This window comes from Mustelus asterias, chromosome 9 (genome assembly GCF_964213995.1).
Source record: "Mustelus asterias chromosome 9, sMusAst1.hap1.1, whole genome shotgun sequence".
Lineage (NCBI taxonomy): Eukaryota > Metazoa > Chordata > Chondrichthyes > Carcharhiniformes > Triakidae > Mustelus > Mustelus asterias.
Window position 1 is genome coordinate 46,423,759 of NC_135809.1, and position 21,665 is coordinate 46,445,423.

At 39.0% G+C, this 21,665-nt stretch overlaps 1 protein-coding gene across 1 annotated transcript; it reads right to left on the reverse strand.

The window, feature by feature from the left end:
• Positions 1-1,357: 1,357 nt before the first annotated feature.
• LOC144498667 (sorting and assembly machinery component 50 homolog) lies at positions 1,358-21,411 on the reverse strand. Its single transcript, XM_078220125.1, has 15 exons — positions 21,197-21,411; positions 19,029-19,139; positions 18,294-18,395; positions 16,152-16,239; positions 15,464-15,570; positions 15,253-15,383; positions 11,667-11,754; positions 10,724-10,852; positions 9,243-9,314; positions 7,761-7,847; positions 6,991-7,061; positions 5,085-5,152; positions 3,073-3,219; positions 2,357-2,498; positions 1,358-1,498 (listed from the first exon to the last, which is right to left on the reverse strand). Exons 1-15 carry the CDS (start codon positions 21,215-21,217, stop codon positions 1,453-1,455), a joined length of 1,410 nt encoding a protein of 469 aa, XP_078076251.1. The 5' UTR covers positions 21,218-21,411; the 3' UTR covers positions 1,358-1,452.
• Positions 21,412-21,665: the final 254 nt, after the last annotated feature.

Here is a 21,665-nt window from a genome sequence, read left to right on the forward strand (position 1 = left end):
ATTCCCTGCCCCCGAGACAGGTTCCCAACTATCCGCAGTCTCACTCTGTACTGGCACCAGCAAGATGATCGTAGAATGAAGCCTTGAAACGAGAAACCAGGAACAATTAGCCCGCGCCGCTCCCTGGTCCAAACTAGACCACTCTTTTGTATCCCTCCATTCCCACTCCGTTCATATAGCTGTCTAGATAAGTCTTAAACGTTCCCAGTGTGTCCGCCTCCACCACCTTGCCCAGCAACACATTCCAGGCCCCCACGACCCTCTGTGTGAAATATGTCCTTCTGATATCTGTTAAACCTCCCCCCCTTCACCTTGAACCTATGACCCCTCGTGAACGTCACCACCGACCCGGGGAAAAGCTTCCCACCGTTCACCCTATCTATGCCTTTCATAATTTTATACACCTCTATTAAGTCTCCCCTCATCCTCCGTCTTTCCAAGGAGGGTGCAAATTAGTAGCTACAGAAATACTTTGGTGAGAGGGCTAGAAACAGTAAGAAGTTTAACAACACCAGGTTAAAGTCCAACAGGTTTATTTGGTAGCAAAAGCCACACAAGCTTTCGGAGCCCCAAGCCCTTTCTTGCCAGACGGTTGAGCTTTTGAAAGTGTAGTTTTAAGTGAATTGAGAGAGATTTTTTCCCAAGGGTGGATATAGAAATAGGGTTTGTAGGGGAAGGGGGATTTGGGTGCAGAGCAACACAAAAAAGTAATCAGATATGGTCTTAATTATAATTGGCACAATAGGAGCAGCAAAGCCATGTGCAATGGCTAAGTTAAGGGTGTTGCCCCCAATATGATAAGGGAGTTTACATGGAGTTAGAGATGAAGGGAGGAAGAGGATGATGAGCTCAAGACCGCATGATGAAATGGCATTTAAAATCATAGCACAGAATAAGTTGCTTGTTGCAATAGCTGAGGGAAGCAAGATATCTCGGTGAGAAATTTGCTGTTGTACTTAGGTGAGAATGAGGATCTTAAATGAGAGATGAGAAACAAAGTGTAATGCTCAAAGAAGGATTATATGCAGAGGAGTCAGAGACAGACCAAGGTGTAATTTTGGTGAAGAGCACCATATTGCCACAGCAAGAGTCTGGACCAGACAGTTGGTGACAGTACAGCCAGGTAGGGAAGCTTCTTTTAAGAGAAGGGGTCATCACTCCTGACCAGGTTTGCATCAAGACCATGATGATGTAATTACCCACAACAAAGGCATGGATGAAGTTAACAAGTGAATGGAGAATCTGGAGAGTTTTGCAAAGGGGACAGTGATAGCTGATCCACTGGCAGAGTATATTTATTTCGAGTTCTGATTCTTCTTGAAACTTTATTTGGTTAATAAAACACATCAAACCCATATCAAATTACAAACAACTTTATTATAATTTTGATAAAGTACTGGTTTTGGCTTTCAATAATGAAACACAAGTCGGTTGCTCCTTTCCAAGAAGGCATTATAGAAACCTTATTCCCGCTCCAAACTGCACACCATCACATATCCTGCACAGGATAAATAAAAATCATTACAATGGAAATTTTTTTCCAGTAATATTCAACCTTAAACGCATAAAATTTGCTTTCTCTGACTGAAGCTGATAAAATCCAGTATTTTCTAATTCTAATTTCAGATGTCCAGGACTCGTCTTATCTTTTTGTTTCTTGATCTGGCACCCTACGTTACCAGAATTAATACAGCAGACTGAAAAGGAGCTCATACCTCATGCAAACTATAATTATATACTGTTGCGTTCAGTGAAATTTCTTCTAAGGAGAAATTAGTAACACCAACCATACTATTTTATACAAGGTCGACTGCACTGCAATGTAATATTATCAAAGCAGTAGCTTAAATTTACACAATGAGGAGGAACATTATCAGAAGATATAGAATAATGTTTTAAAGCAATTTAAATTTGTTTTACCGCTTTCACAGATTTCTATAGAATACCCATGGTAAAATAAATTCCGACATGATGATGATTTAAAAGGCCCTACCTACTAGTCTTCAAATATGTTCTAAAACACTAATGCATTGGTATTTGGACAGATATGTATGTTGATTTCCATACAAACACCCAAGGAAGGCAAGAGGAGAGTTATGATTATCCCAGAAACTTTTAACCACATATCTAGTAAATATATTTATACCAAAGTATTTAGTTCAATGTATTCATATTTTAAATGTTCAGTCATCAGTAAGTTAATATGTTCATATTCTTTTTAAAGTATTAAAAAACAACTAATGAAGTTTTACTCAGCTCAATCCACACACAAAGTATATTTAAATAATCCGTTACTAATTATAAGTACATTTTGAACAACTTTGACCCATAGGACTAAGAGTCAGGAGGTACTTACCTATCCCCACTCTGTACACCCATTGGAATACAATAGTTGAGTTCCAGCCTGGCGATGTTTCCCAGTCTCAGGACAATCCCTGCCCCGTAGGACCATCGAATGCATTCTGCCAGCTTCTGCAGGTGTGCATTGGGACCATCACCTGAAAAATTGATCCAAAGTGTTCGTGTACACATGAAACAAAAAACAGCATTTTCAATTAAACTGCTTTTCTAAAATAACATTTTACAACACAAATGATTTTTTAAAAACTTGGTACTTTAAATGTAACTTAGATGTAGGCTCAACCGAAAGGAAATATTATGCCCTTAAAAGTCACTGAAAGCACAGTTAGAATTTTTGTTTTGCAGGGAGTGGGAAACAATAAATCGATGATTATGACCAGCATGCTCCAAAGCAAAATACTGCATTCAGACCTAAACCCCAGAAGCAGATAGTCATAATTCTGATTTGTATTTTGAACAACGCCTAATTTTTACCAGTAGGGACAAGGGCCTACATTCCAGATTAATGAAATTTGTAACTGTTACTTATATTGTCAAGCTTGAGAGATTCATTCTGCCAGTAAACAAAGACAAAACATTTGATTTATGTTTCACACACAAGGAACAGGATGAACCAACACAGCATGATAATTCAGCTAATTCATGTGAGAGAAATATCTGAAAAAAACTGAAAAGCAGCAGCCACGCATGGGCCAAATTTATCTTACATACCATAGTTGAGGTTACAAAGGTTGCCAGCATTCAAAAAGAAGTGGGTCCTGAAAAGGTCTCCAAATCCTCCTTGGCCTGGACGGAAAGGCAGAGGTGTGTAAAAGTGCAGCCCTCCAGCCCAGTATGCTTCACCACCAAGGTAGTCCCCTTACACAGTGAAAAAAAGAGAATCAAATGTCATTACATCACCTACATTTAAACTCAAAACTAATGGAACTTGAGTTTTAAAAGCTGTCAGGTATTTACATAGAATTGGAATATATATCCCTTGATAAAGGCATAAACATAATTACCTAGGAATTATTACTTTTTTTGTTCATGTGACAGAACAAAACGTTTTATTCTCTCTAATTCCCTTGATCTCACAATCTCTCTTACTTGTGGTCTAGAAAACATGCAGGTAACAGCAGCCCAAATACAATCGATCATTCAGCAGCATTTTCAATATGCTGCATAATTTTATTCAGATACCGAGGGCATTGTTAATGTTTTGCATGGATTTAAAAATCACAAGCAATTTTTGTATTCTCTAAATGGACTCAAACTCCTTGTTTTTATTTTAAATTCCATCAAGACCGATCACCATCCTGCCCTCTTGTTTTCTCCAAGATTACTTTTTATTTTAAAGTAGTAGAGATAATCTGTGAAACTATTTACAACTGGTTATTTTTCATTTATTTTGTATTATTTCAGAAAATATTTTTTCTTCTTCACTTTGCAAGGTAGATTAGAGATGAATCAGTGACTATAGCACTAACAATATATTTGTAGGCCATGTGTGATACATTACATAAAGCAATTCTTTCGTTTTAAATATTCAAATTTTGTATTGCGTTAATAATTTCATAATTGAAAATTTAAAGGTAGTTTTTCAAAAAATCTTTGATAAGATGCCGCATGACAAAAGGTTAGGGCATACAATTCAGGGGACAAATAACTTTATTGAAAAATATATTTTCTGAGCGAAAGCAGAGTCATTCAGATTGGAGCATGGTAAAAGAAATGTTCCACAATGCAGGGACCACTGTTATTCAAAATTTTACATTGTTTGGCCTTTGAAATAATGGATCGAATCGTCCGTGGAGTGGTAGTTACAGTCCGGTTGCCACTCTGCTCCTTTTTATTTAGATTGGAATGGCACACTTCTCATCTGGACTTCCAAGCCGGGCCTCCTCGTTAATGTGTCGTGGACATGGTTCTGGAGTCCTTCCAGTGCAGGGCAGCATCACTGGGGAAATTGCAGCCACGCACTCTTTTTACAGCAGTAGCTGCCATAAACCAGAACATTTATAAGTCTTTTGTTTCAATGCTGAGAAGCCACGGAGAAGGCAATTGTATGAGATGAGTAGGTAGGTTGAGTTGGGGTGGAGTTCATGGTCAGTCAGGTGGGGGGTTGAATGGTCAGTCAGGTGGAAGTGTAGTCAGGGTGGGGTCGGTATGTCGGAGTGGGGTGAGCACTGTCTGGTATGCGGGGGGTGGAAGTGAGGTGGGTTAATTTTTATCCCATTACATTTGGTCCAAACTTTCAAATAGCCAGGTACACAAACTCAGGAGGGGGTGTGAACATGCTGTGGGTTTTGAAGCTGATTTATTCAAGAGTTTCACTGGTTTCATACCTATGAAAACCTCCAAGTAGATCCGTGTAAAAACCAGGGTACGTATAGGGCAAACAACCCGAGTCTGGAAGGTTCTGGCCAATCAGACAGGGTAAATTGAGCAACCAAAAGTTTAAATTTCTCACCCAAGTACCAATGGATCCTATCCATATCTTTGGGGATACCTATCTGGAGACCTGAAGATCTGGGCCATTAACTATCAAAATCTGCAGATGATACCAAACTGGAGCTTATAGCCAGCACTAAGGAAGAGTCTGCCTTCAAACGCAACAAGGTGGGGAATTAAAACAATAAAAAATACTCTTTGGAATGGATAATATTCACAGGTGTTATATTCACCTTTAAATGAACGCAGGCATAAATGCAAACATATATACACACAAACACACATTATACCTTCACTCTGTGGTCCAATACTATACATGCTGAATCCACGGACAGTTGTTGGCCCCCCAAGGTAAAATCTGAAAATGAACCAATTTCGAAAAGTCAGTGTTCAGCTATTTCATCATGTTCCATTCATCTCTTACAGAGAAGGAAACATTTGGCAATGGGCTACATCTGTTCAAAATTTTTTTTTTGTATAAAAACAGATTTAGATTTAATTTTTCCTTCCCTCATTCAGTAGTACTGACAGGAGAGCAACCATTTCAAGTTATTTGCTAATGCATTTTAGTGACTATCTGGAGATTCATGACAGCAAAGTTTATTTATTAGTGTCACAAGTGGGCTCACATACAATGAAGTTACCGTGAAAATCCCCAAGTCGCCACACTCCGGCATCTGTTCGGATACACTGAGGGAGAATTTAGCATGGCCAATGCACCTAACCAGCACATCTTTCGGACTGTGGGAGGAAACCTGAGCATCCGGAGGAAACCCACGCAGACACGGGGAGAACGTGTAGACTCTGCACAGACAGTGATCCAAGCCGGGAATTGAACTCGGATGCCTGGCGCTGAGAGACAGCAGTATTAACCACGGTGCCACCGTGCTGCCCAGAAAAAAGATTTTCCAGTCAATCCTCAATAAGCACTCCTCCTATGTTCCTAAAAACAGCATGCTAAATGAAAATCCATTTCATTCCATTAGAAAACAAGGGTGGGTTACATTCCTGACGTGCAATTTTTACATTAAAAATCTATTTGCTGCTTTCAACTTAACCGGCTCAAATATCCTCTTCTTACTCCTAACTCCCTTTCTGCTTATTTCCTGCTTCCTACATCCCACTTGCAGCTTCCCTCCCTGACCTTGCCATTTGTTGCTTCCCACCATCCAGGCTGCTCCCTTCAACCCACAGGTCCTCTCAATCCCTTGCTCACTTACAGCCCCTCTCACATCAAGGATTCAAGAGAGTGAAGCAGTGTTTTTATTAAAAGACAATAAACTGTGCTGAAATGAGAATGGAGGAAGTAGTATTCGGTGAATATCACTAATTTACAAACTGCACAAAAAAAATGAACACACTTTAATATGGGTGATACTTTTCTTTAAGAAACTGACTAATCTTCACCCAGTATCTCAGAGGAAAGCCTACTGAGGTTGGAAATTTCATGGAGCATTGTGGAAAACTTGTACTTCTATGGTACAGTACATCAGCAAAGCCTCGTTGCTTAACAGTTGACTTGTGATTAAATGATCACTCTGATATTCTATTAAAAATGCAACTTCTGCCCCATTGTTTTTGTAATTAGCTAATGAACCAAAAAATAAAGTTTTGACCTGTAAGTGACCATCACACCTTATGAAAAGTGAGAACTTCACAAATCGCATATATTAGTACCCCAAAAGGAGGACGAGCAGAAAGAAAATATGTGAATATTCAACTCTTAAATTAATCCAGCATACCAGATGAGCCCTTAAAATCCCAAACATCTTCAACAATGCTCCGGCAATGAAAGCTTGAATAAGGTGTATTTGAGATCCAAATTGTTCCACAAACACAAGTGCCAGGAATAAAGGAAACAGTTTGTGCTAACTCTCTCTTCACAACACAAATCAATCCTCCCCCACTCAGTGTTCTTATTTGGCACATTTAGCCAGCTTAGGCATTACAGATGTACAGGGAAATTCTATTTTTATGACAATCAAGATGAAGACTACCTATACTGAGGAATGGAATGAGTTTTGGCACCAAGCACCCAAGTATTCCCAAATATCTGGAGTATCTAACGTTACATGAAGTTTACGACTCCCTTCTATCGAGTTCAATAAAAATAATTTAGTTTCACTGTCTGTATTATACAGTACCTGAAAAATCAATGCACAACTGCATTCATTTACCCCCGAAACAAACACTCACCTATCAGCAATAGAGGATGGCTTATCTCCAATTGGTACTAGAAGGCCACCCCACAGGGAAGCTGAGAGAACCTATCAGGGAAAAAAAAAACTTAGTAGAGCACTACATAACCACAAAGAATTATCCACATTATAATCAACGGGTGCATCAGCAAAACAGCTGTAAAATCATATTCAGCCCAGTTCTTTTATTCCAACAGAAAATAGAGAACAGCTTTTGTTTTCACATGACAGGCAAACTAGGAAAACACTTTAAATTACAGATTATAGTTGCTTTTGAATTATTTTAAAATTCAGAAGCTATTCTCATGTGCCTTTGGAAATTTATTTCTTAGGTTTGGGGTTGAAATGAAAATATCGCTTTTATTGATCAATATTTACTGAAGTTATTTTATGAATTTTGCACAATTTTAACCAACTGCACCCACATTTGTACTGCTGATCACCATACATCACATCTACAAATGCAGCACCAAGAACTCCAGAATGACAAGAAGTCAGCATCTAAACGGTAATTTTGAAATGAATCTCCTTGGGAATTAATGTTTTTTAAATGCATCATTTTTTTATGTTTCATTCAATCTGCACACACTACTATATCTGCCTTTCTGCAGTGCAAACTTAAACAGCACAAACCTCATTCATTCAAGGCTGCATTATACAGGATATACTCACTCCTATATGAAATTTGACCTAGATCGAACATTTCCCAGCAAATGGGTCATATTTTAACTAGATCTAGCTGATGAAGATTAATTAATGAGCTCTTACACTATCCCACAAGAGGCTGCTGTTGAACTGCAGCTCAATGTCCTCCTTCAAAAAGCTCACGTCACCTCCAGTGTAACCTGCCAGCTCCTGTTCAAAGGAAGAAATAGTATGCAATGACACAAGAGGGCTTCTTCTGGATAAGCACAATAATTATTCTGGCTTGCAGTACATGTACAGGGCAGAGGCACCATTAATATCTTCACAAATATAGTAAATGTTCTTTGGTAAATGTTACATTCTAAGCACTATTAAGCACCAGTGTTGAGAGATATTGCTTTTCAATAACATGTTTCAAATGAAACAGATGTGATAAATTAGCTTAGTTTTCTTGTGTTAATAGATAGTGCAATGTTATAAATATTGAGAGATTAAGAATTTCTGCCCATAACTTTTTAAAAATTTGTTCAGGGGGTGTGAGCGTCACTGGCGTTTAACAGTCAACCAGCTTGCTGTGTGGACCTGGAGTCACATATAGGCCAGACCAGGTAAGGAGGGCAGATTTCCTTCCCTAAAGAATGCAAGTGAACCAGATGGGTTTTTACAACAAACAACAATGGTCATCACTACATTTTAAATTCCAGATTGAATTCAAATTTCACCAACTGCCACGATGGGATTTGAACCCAGGTTCCCAGAGCATTACCCTGGGTCGCTGTATTACTAGTCCAGTGACAATACCACTGCACCACCGCCTCCTCTCAAATATGCAGCATTTTTCAAAGCATTAGGATCTTCAGCAGCTACATCAAGTAGGAGTCAAGAGCCACAGTCTGAGATGAGTGAGGGAATTAAAATAAATATATATGGGGTATGATAGCACAGTAATTATGTTACTGGACTTATAATCCAGGGCCTGGACCGATGATCTGGAGATAGGAGTACAAATTCCACCTTGGCAACAAGGGAATTTAAATTCAATTAATTAAATAAAATTTGGAATAAAAAGCCAGTATTAATAATGGGGATCATGAACTACTAGAAAGTCTCAAAACCAAACAGATTCATTGGCGGTCATCTTTACCCGGTCTGCCCCGTATGTGACCCCAGGTCCAGAGCAATATATTGGACTCTTAACTGCCTTCAGACATGTCCTAGTGAGCCACTCCACTGTACTCGAGAGAGAGAGTCACCATCACCTCCTGAAGGACAATCACGGATAAGCAATAAATGCTGACCTTACCAGTGAGGCTCACATCCTGTGAAATTATTAATAAAAAAACACCCTTCACAACTAAGGCGTTTTAGTCAAGTAAATCCTTTTGAAGTGTAATTGCTGTTGTAATGCAGGGAACTATAGCAATTAATCAGGTTGAACTTTTAAAATTGGCATAATTTCCGTAGATTCCACAATAAAAACTGAAACAATTTTCTGTTGCCCTGGAAATGATCTGCTTTAAATTGATGAAAATTGGAATGTGGTTTTTTTGCTTTATACACATTCATTCTTTAATTAACTTGCATTGCCAGCACAACCTGCGTTACCTGGTTTATTCTAAGCAAAGCGCCACGTTTGGGGAGAATTGCTGAATTCCGCGTGTCAACAGTCATGGTATGCTATGAAGAAAAATAATAATGCAAATGAGTCTTCCACAAGTAATATAACTACGTGAATGCACAACTAATACAATAATGTATTTCCACCAGGTTGTCACAAAAAAAAGCTCAGTGAACCATAGTACTTAGAAATAAAATTAATGAGAACTGGGCCTCTATGAATTGACCATTTGGTTCATTACTTTTTGAGAGATGCTATTTGGACAGAATGCTATTTCATTTTATACACAAGTCACTGCACTTCAGAGTAATTCAGTGTGAAGTGCTTTGAGGTGTTTTGGTAACATAAGGCACTATAGAGTTTTAAAATCATAGTCAAAGGCAATGGTTGATTTCAGAACTGTTACTGTTTTAGCTAAAAATTCACATCATATAATGAACCAATTCAGAAAAGACTGCACTATAAATAAACCGTTCAGGTGGATTTTATTGAAAGTTCTTCAGATCCACAAGCAGCAGTCTACTTAAAGTTCCCTGTAGAAATTAATCTTAGAGTTTTTGATAAATTACCCAACTGAGATTCAGATTACTCCTTGTGTGTCTGAGGATGAAAACCTGAATCAGAGTCTGAAATGGTAATTAACTACACCAACCGGATTTTATGCATGATTTTTTCTTAATGCTTGGAGATTTTTCTGATAGAGATCATAACTTTGTATGTCTTTAATTACCATATTACTCATTATTAACCAAGAAATGGGGGTTGGAATCATGTCACCTTTCAAAGCAAAGAGATGGAAGCATAAGATTATGTTTATTATGATTATTGCACAGACTCCACAAACAAACGTCTGCAAAACGTAGTGTCAGAATTACAACAAGCGACAGAAAATGCTGGAAAATCTCAGCAGGTCTGACAGCATCAGTGGGGAGAGAATAGAGCAAACATTGAGTCTAGATGACCCTTCTGACCAAGGATCATCTAGACTTGAAACGTTGGCTCTATTCTCTCCCCACAGATGCTGTCAGACCTGCTGAGATTTTCCAGCATTTTCTGTTTTTGCTTCAGATTCCTTCATCCACAGTATTTTGTTTTTTATCTTATTGCAACAAGTGAACCGGACTCAGATTAGGATTTCCATAATCAGATTTGCAGTAAAGGAGACAGCTAGACTTAATATATGGGAAATATTAGAAAATGCCTCAATTGGTGTACTTGTGAAAAAGTGCACTACTGTATTGTGAAAAGCCAACATGGCCAGGTATTGATTACTGGCATGAGTGCAAAATAGTTTGTAATATAATGGTGCAGAAACGTTAACATTAGAGAAAACGGGAACTCACTTGGCAGCCAGTCCAAGATGCAAAAGCTGAAATCTGTGAATGGGGTAGATTAAATTCTGCAACAGCCTCTAACTAGAGTGACCAAAAATTAACACAGACAACATTTGTAGTAATTGAAGGTTTACCGAAACTGAAGATTTGAGAGAGTGACCACTTTCCTCCCGAACAGAAAAAGATGCTGTGCGAGACAGAGAGCCCAGCTCCCTCCAAACTCCCTCCCATTTCAGAGTGTGATTGGTTTTCCATATTGGAAACTATAAGGAGAAGACCGTTAGTTCCTTACATCAGTGTGTCAAGAGTCCCATATTATAGTACAAAGAAAAAAAACTCTGTATTCTGGTTCTCAAAATGCTCTCAGCTCAACTAGCATCCCTTTATAACATTCTGAACAACCTTCTGAATTATACACGTTTAAGATCGCAGTTAGTTATGATTTAAGAAACAACATAGTTCACACCTTGTGTACAAGAAAATGGAGAATCAGTCACATAGAATCATAGAATTCTTACAGTGTAGAAGGCCATTCGGCCCATCAAATCTGCACCGACCACAATCCCACCCAGGCCCTATCCCCATAACCCCATGTATTTACCCTACTAGTCAATATATCTCAGTCTCCTGGTATAGTATACAGAAAGTAGACCAAATACTTAATTTCACAATAGTTCAGAAAAGAAATTCTGATGTGGTACCTCAGTAGTACTAGTTTCTCCTTGGTCTGGGAACACAGCAGCACAAGATACTTCTTGAAAATAACCTCCACTTTAAAATACAGGACTGAGTTTATGGTCAAATATGCAAGAATCTACATCAGGATCTTCATGATATTTATAAACTGCACTGCGGTAGCTCTAATCTCAGAAAACTGCAATTGATTCAATCTCTCCATCAATTTCTTTAATGTCACTAACATGTAACCACATTCATGTTCATAAAAATCTATTTACCGGCAGCAACAATACATAGTGATTACTTACAAATAAACAACAATATCTATACACTTCCAAAGTTAAACATGAGAAAGATTATCAATCAAAACAATTAAATAAATAAGTGCTTCACACATACATTATATTCAGTTGAGATCCCTCTATCAGTCTCACGAAGCGAGCTCCAGGGAAACTGTCCAGTTACCTTATACAAATTAACAGCAAAACTAAAGAAAAAGATACACATATTACAAACAATGATCAAATGTTTCATTCACATCACAAACTATTTACTTTGTTTGAATACAATACTGAAGTTTCATTGACATCTTTAAGTATCCCTTGGCTGCACAGTGGTTAGCATGGCTGCATCACAGCGCCAAGGACCCGGGTTCAATTCTGCCCGAGTGACTGTCTGTGTGGAGTTTGCATGTTCTCCCCGGGTCTGTATGGATTTCCTCCGAAGGGGTGCAGGTTAGGTGGATTGGCCATGCTACATTGCTCTTTAGTGTCCAGAGATGTGTAGGTTGGGTGGATTGGCTGTGGTGGGTGTGCAGGGTTGTTGGGATGGGGTGGATGAGATGCTCTTTCGGAGAATCAGTGCAGACTCACTGGGCCGAGTGGCCTCCTTCTGCATCTGTAAGGATTTTTAAAAGTTTCCAGCCACAAAATAGCTATTTTTTCAAACTGAATTATATAGTTTCACCCCACAAAGTAGGGAACAGTATTTTGTTCATTATAAGTGTTTAAGAACATTAAACAGCAACCCCTCCCATTTCTTAGCATCCAACCCCACCTTGCACAAAGCACGATCATTATGAATCTAGTTAGTGATAGGTCTAAATTGATGTATGCCTATGTGTATATATTGGTGATCTCTTTGAAACACAAAATAAGTGACAACACAATCCTTCTTGGATTGAAGCAACTGGACAACTAGATAACTAATGATCATGGAATAAGTTCAAACAATAACTACTTTCCAATCCAAGGGATACTGTGTTCATTTACACAGAATGATCAGTGCATTATATTTTTTCTTACATTAAAACAAAGGGCTGAATTCCAGCCAGCTGAACACAAATGGCAACTGTCTTATATTTAGGGTATAAGTGAATTATAAGTTAACACGATTTACCTTTCTTTGCCATAATTAAAATGACAGTATTTCTCAACCTCTTTCTACAGATATATCATAGATGATATTAAAAAAGTCAGCATTTATCATTAAACATCTATCTCATGATGGTGCTAAGCAACGCTAAAGAAAAAGACATAAAAGCAAAATACTGTGGGTGCTGGAATCTGAAACAACAGAAAATGCTGGAAAATCTCAGCAGATCTGACAGCACCTATGGGGAGAGAATAGAGCCAACATTTTGAGTCTGGATGATCCATCGTCAGAGTTCTGACAAAGGGTCATCCAGACTTGAAACGTTGGCTCTATTCTCTCTCCACAGATGCTGGAAGACCTGCTGAGATGAAAAAGACATACATTGGCTCAGAGTCAGAAATTTCCAAACAGATACAGCCAGCCTCTGAATGATCTAAATAGCTTATATTTACCCGACATTGCCCATTTCAAAATATGAATTTTAATTTAGCAGTTAAACATTACTACCAAGGCTGTCCAAGAGCAATGGAAGACCCATTAGTCTTTCAAATGTTTTTGAGCATAAACATGGAAAAAGGACACAGTACTTTTTTCTTCATATTTGCAATGTCCAGGGTCACAGTGTGTGCAAGTGAAAGACAAAAACTCCCAAAGAGTACACATTGTACCTTTTTCAGTAAATTGGCTATGAAACAAACAAGAACAATGAAAATATAGGCTTATGCAATGCCTTGATATTTTTATCCTTCAGAGGACAAACTTTTAACAATCCTGTTAAGGTGCCAGACAGAACCCCAAGGTATATTATGAAGCTAGACTAGACCCCATCATTTTTTCTATTTTGGCATAAATGTGAAGAAAAAATGCTTCACTTCAGGAGTAATTCCATTGACAAATTAGGGATTTTTAAAAAATCAAACAAGCGATATTAAGTTTATTTATTAGTGTCACATGTAGGCTTACATTAACACTGCAATGAGGAGACAACAGACAGAGAGAAAAGAAGATGAAACTATTTTTCTGCTGGAAGCTTAGCTCCTCCCATTAATCTAATATCACATGACTCCGTCAACGTAACCCGAAATCCTAGGAGAACTTGAGTTAAAAAATGCATTAAGCCTTCAACAAACTAGCACATTCCTAGCTAAAGTGAGTCATCCTGCTTTCTCAGCATCTGCTGCCTTACCACCAGACAAACCGCTGCTTGTAGAAAAACAGAACCTTAAAGCAGTTCCCCCTCGGACATAAAATATATCAATAGCACAGAATCATCACAAACTAAATGATACATATATATCACTGAACCTATTACTGCAGGTATTTAACACAAAACACAGCCGAGGTCCTTATTGAGCATCTTCCATTGGAACAATAGCTGCACCCACGTTTGATGAGAACAGGATTAAGCATGATTATAATATTGCGCCAATTCCACACTGCCCTAATCAAGAGATCAACATTCCCAACCAAGGCTTACACTAGACTGGTATTCATTGAACTGGACCATAGTCAGGAGTAAGGCTTGTAGAAAAGGAAGGGTGAAAATTGATGAGCGACAAGGAAAACCAAGGCAAATGAACAAGAAAATAATGGTCCAAAAATTCCTTTAACAAGTCAACAAACTATGGCTGCCTTTAGTTAGATGTATGTGCCCATGCATAATATCGATAATATTTAGCGCTGCAAACTGCTAGAAGTACAAAATGGAAACAGTGGTAGCACTATCTGTAGCGCATCCAGGATCTGAATGAAAATGACAGGCATCTGCTAATATTCTTAACCAATCCAACTGAAGGATTGTGAAATTAATAACCCAGGAGCTGAACAAGGAAATATAATTTAGAATGGTGAATATCAAATCAGGTGAAGGAGAAATAGAGGGGGAAAGAAGGATTGAAGAGAGAAAAATGGACACAGTCTTAAAAATAATTTGAATCGCCAACAAAAGAATCTGAAGCATGAAACGCCATAGACATAATAATTAATTTTCTTGCCAGATACTGCCTGGCAGTAACACTTATCACAGCATTAACAAGAGTATTTATACTTGACTGAATGTCCTGTGGCAAAATTTATTTCATATCTACAGTACAAGTACAGGAAAGAGCCAGACCGTTGGATGCTATTTTTGAACAATGGAGCTGCGCATCTCCAATAGCAACTTCCCAATTTCCATCTTTAATTGTGTATCTGCTCTCACCCGAATGTGTCATTATTTAAGTGCTCATGCTACAAGTGCCTTTGCCTCACCATACTTTTCACAGCAACTTTGGGTTGTTTGCATTACGAGATTTACATTATATAGTACCCCAATCCTTCCTAGAGAGTATTTATACTGGAGGTTGCATTTTCTGTGTAATGTCTATGAGGGCCCTAGACTATTCTGGAAAAATACAAAAGAAAATGGACATCTTCACTAGAAAGTTAGTAATTTATTGTACCAATGTTGAGTTTAAAAAATGCACAAATTAAAGAGGCCAAAAACATTATTTTTCAAAATAAAACTTTTCTGGAAATAGTTGACATCACTTTTTTTTTGGAAGCAGCAAGACCATAATCTTCTGCCTTTGTTTTTTTTTTACATGGAGAAAAGGGATGAACAACTACTTACTTCTTGTCAAAATTTCCAGGCTGTGGTTTGAAGTACGACAGGCCATAGGAGGTCTCCTTTGTTCCATAGGAGAACTGGAAAGTTATCTTCTCTGCTCGACCAAATAGATTGGGCAGCTTTAGACCCAAAACCTATGAACAAAAATTAAAAATTGGGAACTGCAATTGCAGTTGCACGTCATACTTAATGCATTTATAAAAGGTCACCTTACCATACTTCCTTCATTATTCCCAACCATAGTGTTGTAGCTCCCAGTTAATCGTCTCATTTCCTTTACTTCAAAAATTACATCCAGTCCCTCTGCCAGTGCCTCCTCACCTTGAATATGAAGAAAATGCATTAAGAAAAGAACAACTTGAAGCTGCTGCAGCACCACAGGTTAGTGCACGAAACCTTGGGAGTGATAACATAAATCCAAGCAAGGCATTTTTAAAACACTTGAGCTTTTGAGCTTTAACACCATCTTAAGAGTTCTTAACATGCATTGCATTTAACTTCAAGAGGAACACCACATTTCTCAAATGTTCTGCCACAACTTATTACAAATCAGTGGAAATAATTATCTGCCCTCCTGATAAGCAAGGGGTTCAGTACCCGTAGCCAGATATAGGAATTATTGGATCGAGCACTGAGGGCAAGCAAATCTGAAGAATGGAATAAATGACACAGACAGGGTTGAGATGCGACCGGACAAATTATTAAACTAACAGATGCTTTTGTGAGAAAGCAGCAAAAGGCTGAATTGGAGGGGTAGGGGAAGCAAACAAAATAATTAAGGATGTAGCCACTCTCAGGCCTACACCTTTGAGAAATCATGTTTGGCTGAACTCAGTTATAGCGATAGCTATGCTGAATCACCAAACAATAGACAGTTACAGTAAAAACATTTTGAGAATTACCATGGGCTGTATCAATCAGGACGTCCACATTTCTGAAAATTCCTAGGCGAAGCAGCCGTTCACGGGCTTCATGAGACTTTTTCATAACCTTTTTTCAGAACAGATGGAACAAAAAAATTAACATTTTGTCAAACTCCACCGTTGACATAAGTGACTAGTTTATAAAGTTATGAGAATCAACTCTGCAGTGCCACCTTCAAGACTTAGCAAGGCTAAGTTTCCTTCCATTTAGCTATCATGACATGGATTAATTTTAGGGGGGGAAAAAAAAAATCAACTGTATTAAAAAGATTACAGTAGCCTTTGAGGATGGCATACGTTGTCCAGTCAAGAAAAGTGAAGATTCAAGGAAGGTTGTTTTGCTAGGTGAAAAATCAAAAGAATCAGAATAATAATTTAAGGTGAATCAATAATCCTATAACCAATAAGACGGGGGAAAGACAGCCAAAGGAGCAAGAAAACAGCTGCAGAGATCTGTCTCACCCATCAGTTCAAGTTTAAGTTGTTGGTACAAAGCTTGGGTTGATTCTGTTCTAATTGACCTTGAAAATCTTTTGCTGACTGAATAGGAGTGATGACATTGTACTTTTGTACGTGTGCATGAAATGCCATAATGACTCTATCACCCTGATTCAGAATATACACTGTGACAAAGGCTAAAAAATTCCACTCAGTTATTGAAACAATGTGCTTAACGGCTAGAACGCCCAACATGAAACTGCTCTGTGATATTCATGCAACGCCTCTTTCAGCATTAATCTATTTGACACATATCGTGACTGTACAGTATACTAATAATGTGTCCATTAGCCATTACAATTGCAGTACTCCAGGTATATCATTATATGTACTATTCAAATCTGATTTCAGTTCATGCAAGTCTGTTCAGGCGTCAGCCTTGACTGTTGTATTTTTCTGCCTGAAGATGCATCAAAAGCAAAAAAAAGTGTTGCAGCTTGCATCACTTACATAATTGTCTAATGCAGATAAAAGGGTCCGAAAGGCAATTAAGATGCAAGAGTTTCAGCTTCTAATACCCAGCACTGATATTGAAGGGGTACTTGTCTCTAACTATCATTTTGCACTTTAATCTAACCAGTCAAGATCATTAAATCACTATGTAAGGAAATCAAGAAGAAGCCATTCTGCAGTACAAGTCAGTATAAAACATGAAAGGCTACTTAATAAGCTAGAATTCTGCGGGATTTGGTTGGGTAAGCAGTTGATTGCACTGTCATTGGAAGAAGCTGTTATTAATGGCAATGATTTTGTAAGTGAACTGGTCACGATTAAATTGGCAATAGCACAATTGATCTTCATCTTTATTAATGATCTGGATGACAAGGTAGCGCTGAGGAAAATGTCACGAGATACAAAACAATTTGAGAAGGTACTAGAATTATAGTATCCCTACAGTTCAGTTGAGGCTATTTGGCTCATCGTGTCCACACTGACTATTTGACAGAGCATCCCACCCAGGCCACCTTCCCTATTCCCGCAACCCCACACATTTATCCATGGCTAATCCATCTGACCATGGGACACTAAGGGGCAATTTACCATGGCCAATCCACCTAACCTGCACATCTCTGGGAGGAAACCTGCACATCTCTGGGAGGAAACCCATGCAGATACGGGGAGAACATGCAAACTCCACATAGACAGTCACCCAAGGTCAGAATTGAACCCAGGTCCCTGGAGCTGTGAGGCAGTGGTGCTAACCACTGTGCCACCATGCTGCCTGTATCTTGAAAGAAGAAGGTCTTTGGAATTTAATGGGTAAATGGGCACATATCTGTTGTGTGTCATTTAATAAAGCAAAATGCATTTTTATGCATGTGCTACAGATCATCAAACGTTACGTCTACCCATGCAGGATTGAGAACTTAAAGCTGTTGAGCAGGGGAAAAGCCTAGATTTTACAGTGCATGAATCTCCCAAGAGTCGCAACCAGTGCCCTGAGACTATTAATTATTTCTCAGGCATTTTTCTCAAACATGATGCTCAGGGTTCTTATTTTCAGTTGAAATACAAACCACGTTCCCTCAAAATTTGACTAACAGTTTAGAGCAGAGCTCTGAAAAGTCCAGAGCCTAATACTTAATGCAAATTTGTTCTTGTAATTTTTATATGTACACTTACTTCAATAAGATTTTTAGCTTTGAATACATCAGCAATTTCATATACTAAGAGATCATCTTTAGTTCTGCTGATTCCATCAATGTGCACATGCTGAACAATCACCTAAAATGAGAAAGACATTATAGCATGACCATTAATCAAACTTGGAAATTCTTCTAAATTAATAAAAAATATATAAATCAAGCTTAAAAAAGGTGTTTCCCTTTCCTTCACCTTGAGTTTAAATCTTTACAACAGAAACCCAAACACGACCTATTTTACAACCATAAATTATTTTATGGGGCTTGGGGAGAAAATAAGGACCGAGAATTATTAAGCAAGGTATCCCATCTTGATCAATTTCAGGAACTTAATGCATTGAAGGAGTCAAACTGGTTACAATGACATTTCATTCATTAGTGGTTCAGTGTGAATTTAATACAGTATTTAAAGATGTGCCAGTAACAACAACCAGTCCTGAATCAAATTAAATTACTGTGCTAACAAATAGCCCAAAGGAGCAGTTTGGATCCTTCTGTATGGTAGTTGAAGGCCAATTGACTGTATCTACCAACAGTGGCGGTGGTATGACTCGCAACAGATCATGATTCATGGGATTTGCTCACCACCTTATCACTCAGTCTGTGGCTCACTGCACAGCTGACATCACCACCAGGTGAGGGAAATCAAAACAAAAATCTCATGTTCTAATCATCACAACATTCAACAAAAAAAATCAAATAAATAGTTTCTCACCTTTTTATTTTCTAGAACCTCCTGTTTGGTTTCAGGTTCCACTTCAACGGTTTCTGTTTCATCCAGTGAAGGGGATAGATCCGGCCCACTCACAGGAAGAGGCTCCAAGCTCTGAAAGATTTTGGTATGTTTTTCTTTTAATCTATAGAATTCTATTTGCAAAGGCACATATTTACTGGATACAATAACACAAAAAAAATGGTGAACTCAAATAGATCCAACCCATTCTTAGAATCTTAAATAACTGTACAGTTTGGTTCTTCCCTCTCGGTCTATCCAGGACACGTTTGGATTCAATGAGTAAAATAAATTATGATGAATCCAATGCTCCAAACAGGTCTCCTAAAACAGGTATTCTAAAAGGGTCTGGAAAGTTAGCAACTCTCAGTTCGAGAAAATATCAGCCAGGAAGAGTGACAATGGATCAATCAACAGTTGATTTCCAAAATTTAAGAAAAGAGAAAGGTCTAAAAGGTATGATCGATTATGCAAATATAGTGAAGTTTTCCAAACGTTCACCGTTTTTGTGTTATTTGGCTGGTTGGAGAAGGTGCAGGTCTGAGATCATACTCTGAAAAGGTATACATAAACAGGCAAGCAAAATAAGTTTAAATTTAAAAATCGCAAATAAATAACACACGTTAGATGTTTGCATCTTTTTAGCTGTGTATTAATAAAAATAATAAAACATGTATTTTAGACTTCAAAGCATTCCTTTTATTCAAAACTACAACAAAACCAGGCACTATTTTGGCAACAGCTACATGGTTACATCCTAGGGAGCAGGATAAACTTAAGAGTCATCTTCCAGTCATTTATGTCTCCCAGAACGGAGTTCATGGCATCATTTTCCAAAACATGTAGGTTTCCCATGTGCACTTTCATTTGTATGAAATGCATGATCTAGGGAGTGTAGAGGGACAAAAATCAGGGGCCATCATACATGTCTGTTAAATATATACTTGTTTCTACATATATGGTTCATTCTCAAGACATGTCCCATTTATGCAGAAAAGTAAGAGGGTGTCCTAGTACTCTGGCCAATAGGAACAGCAATGTAATGGGAACACTATCAAACCAAAGTCATAAGACTACACAGAGCTAATCTGCCAGCAACCTCTCAAGGTGATTAACAATGAATAATAAGCCATATGGCTGACTCCTAAGTTCCCTCTGAAATGGCCGAGCAAGTCACTCAGTTCCATCAAAACGTTATGGAAAACAGCCCCATGGACTGCAGGGGTACAAATCACCGACTCACCACCACCTTCCCAATTATAAATGGGAATAAATTGGAAAAGGGCAGCACAGTGGTGAGCACTGCTGTCTCACAGCGTCAGGGACCAATTCCAGCCTTGGGTCACTGTCTGTGTGGAATTTACACGTTCTCCCCGTGTCTACGTGGGTTTCCTCCGGGTGCTCCGGTTTCTTCCCACTGTTCAAAGATGTGCAGGTTAGGTTGGTCGGCCATGATAAATTGCCCCTGGTGTCAGGGGGATTAGCAGGGTAAATATGTGGAGTTAGTGGAATAGGGCCTGGGTAGGATTGAGATCAGGGCACACTCGATGGGCTGAATGGCCTCCTTCTGAACTGTAGGGATTCTATCCATCTTATTACGTAGGCCTGATTGCTGCATTTAACACTCATTTAAGTGCCTAATCTAACCTGCATATCTTTGGAGTGTGGGAGGAAAACCACGCAGACACGAGGAGAACGTGCAAACTCTATGCTGAATCGCTCCTTAGTTGGGGGATTAGCAACATAAATTCATGGGGTTATGGGGAGAGCCTGGGTGGGATTGTGGCCGGTGCAGACTCGATGGGCCGAATGGCCTCCTTCTGCACTGTAGGGATTCTATGATATAAGAAATCATTGCCTTGACAATGATGCTAATATCCCAAGAATGAAGCCATGGAAAAAAGAATTGCAAACATTAGTCACATCCCAACAACCTTTAAAAGTTGCCTCTTTATATTTGAGAACATTGGTAAATCTTCCTTTTTAAGGTGTGCATGAATGTGCAATTTCAGCAAAGATTGACATTGAATGAGAAAGTCCCGCGACGTTAGCATCCAGTGCTTGGAGGAGCTGTCAATGCTGCAGACCCTGTGAGAATCTCCCCGCCCCATCCCAGCAGCCAGGCCCCGGGCCCTCGGGTCGCTCCTTACCCGCGCATGGACGGTGCCCATGGTGTCTCTCTGCCGCTGGGCTCCGGCCGAACCCCAGAGCCGCTGGGGAAGCTGGCTCTGCCCGGCCGCGGAGCTCCGCCGCTCTCCCGCAGCTGCCCCTCGGGTTACTGATGGCTCCTCACTGACGGCGGTCACAACCCCGCAAGGACGCCGCCATCGCACACCACGTGACCGTCCCCGCTCCTCGCCGCTGATTGGCTAAAAGCAGGAAGGTGGGTCCGTAATGGCGACCAATCAGAGTGATGGATAGGCTGTCAATCAGCGAAACCCTCCAACCACAGGAGGCCGAGGTGAGCCTGAGGCAGTGTCTTCAGGCCTGTTTTTTTTAGAGTAAATCAATGTGTGAACAATATAACTGTTTAAAGTTTACTTATTATTTATTAATGTCACAAGTAGGCTTACATTAACACTGCAATGAAGTTACTGTGAAAATCCCCTAGTCGACACA

What these genes read in the sequence shown, in the direction of transcription:
- LOC144498667 (XM_078220125.1), bottom strand. Translation starts at nt 21,217, where the DNA reads ATGGGCACCGTCCATGCGCGG. An exon ending in AAGCTAAAAATCTTATTGAA is followed by an intron (nt 16,240 to 18,293) that starts GTAAGTGTACAT and finishes TTCTGAAAAAAG; the next exon opens with GTTATGAAAAAGTCTCATGA. An exon ending in CCTGGAAATTTTGACAAGAA is followed by an intron (nt 11,755 to 15,252) that starts GTAAGTAGTTGT and finishes CTTTTTCTTTAG; the next exon opens with TTTTGCTGTTAATTTGTATA.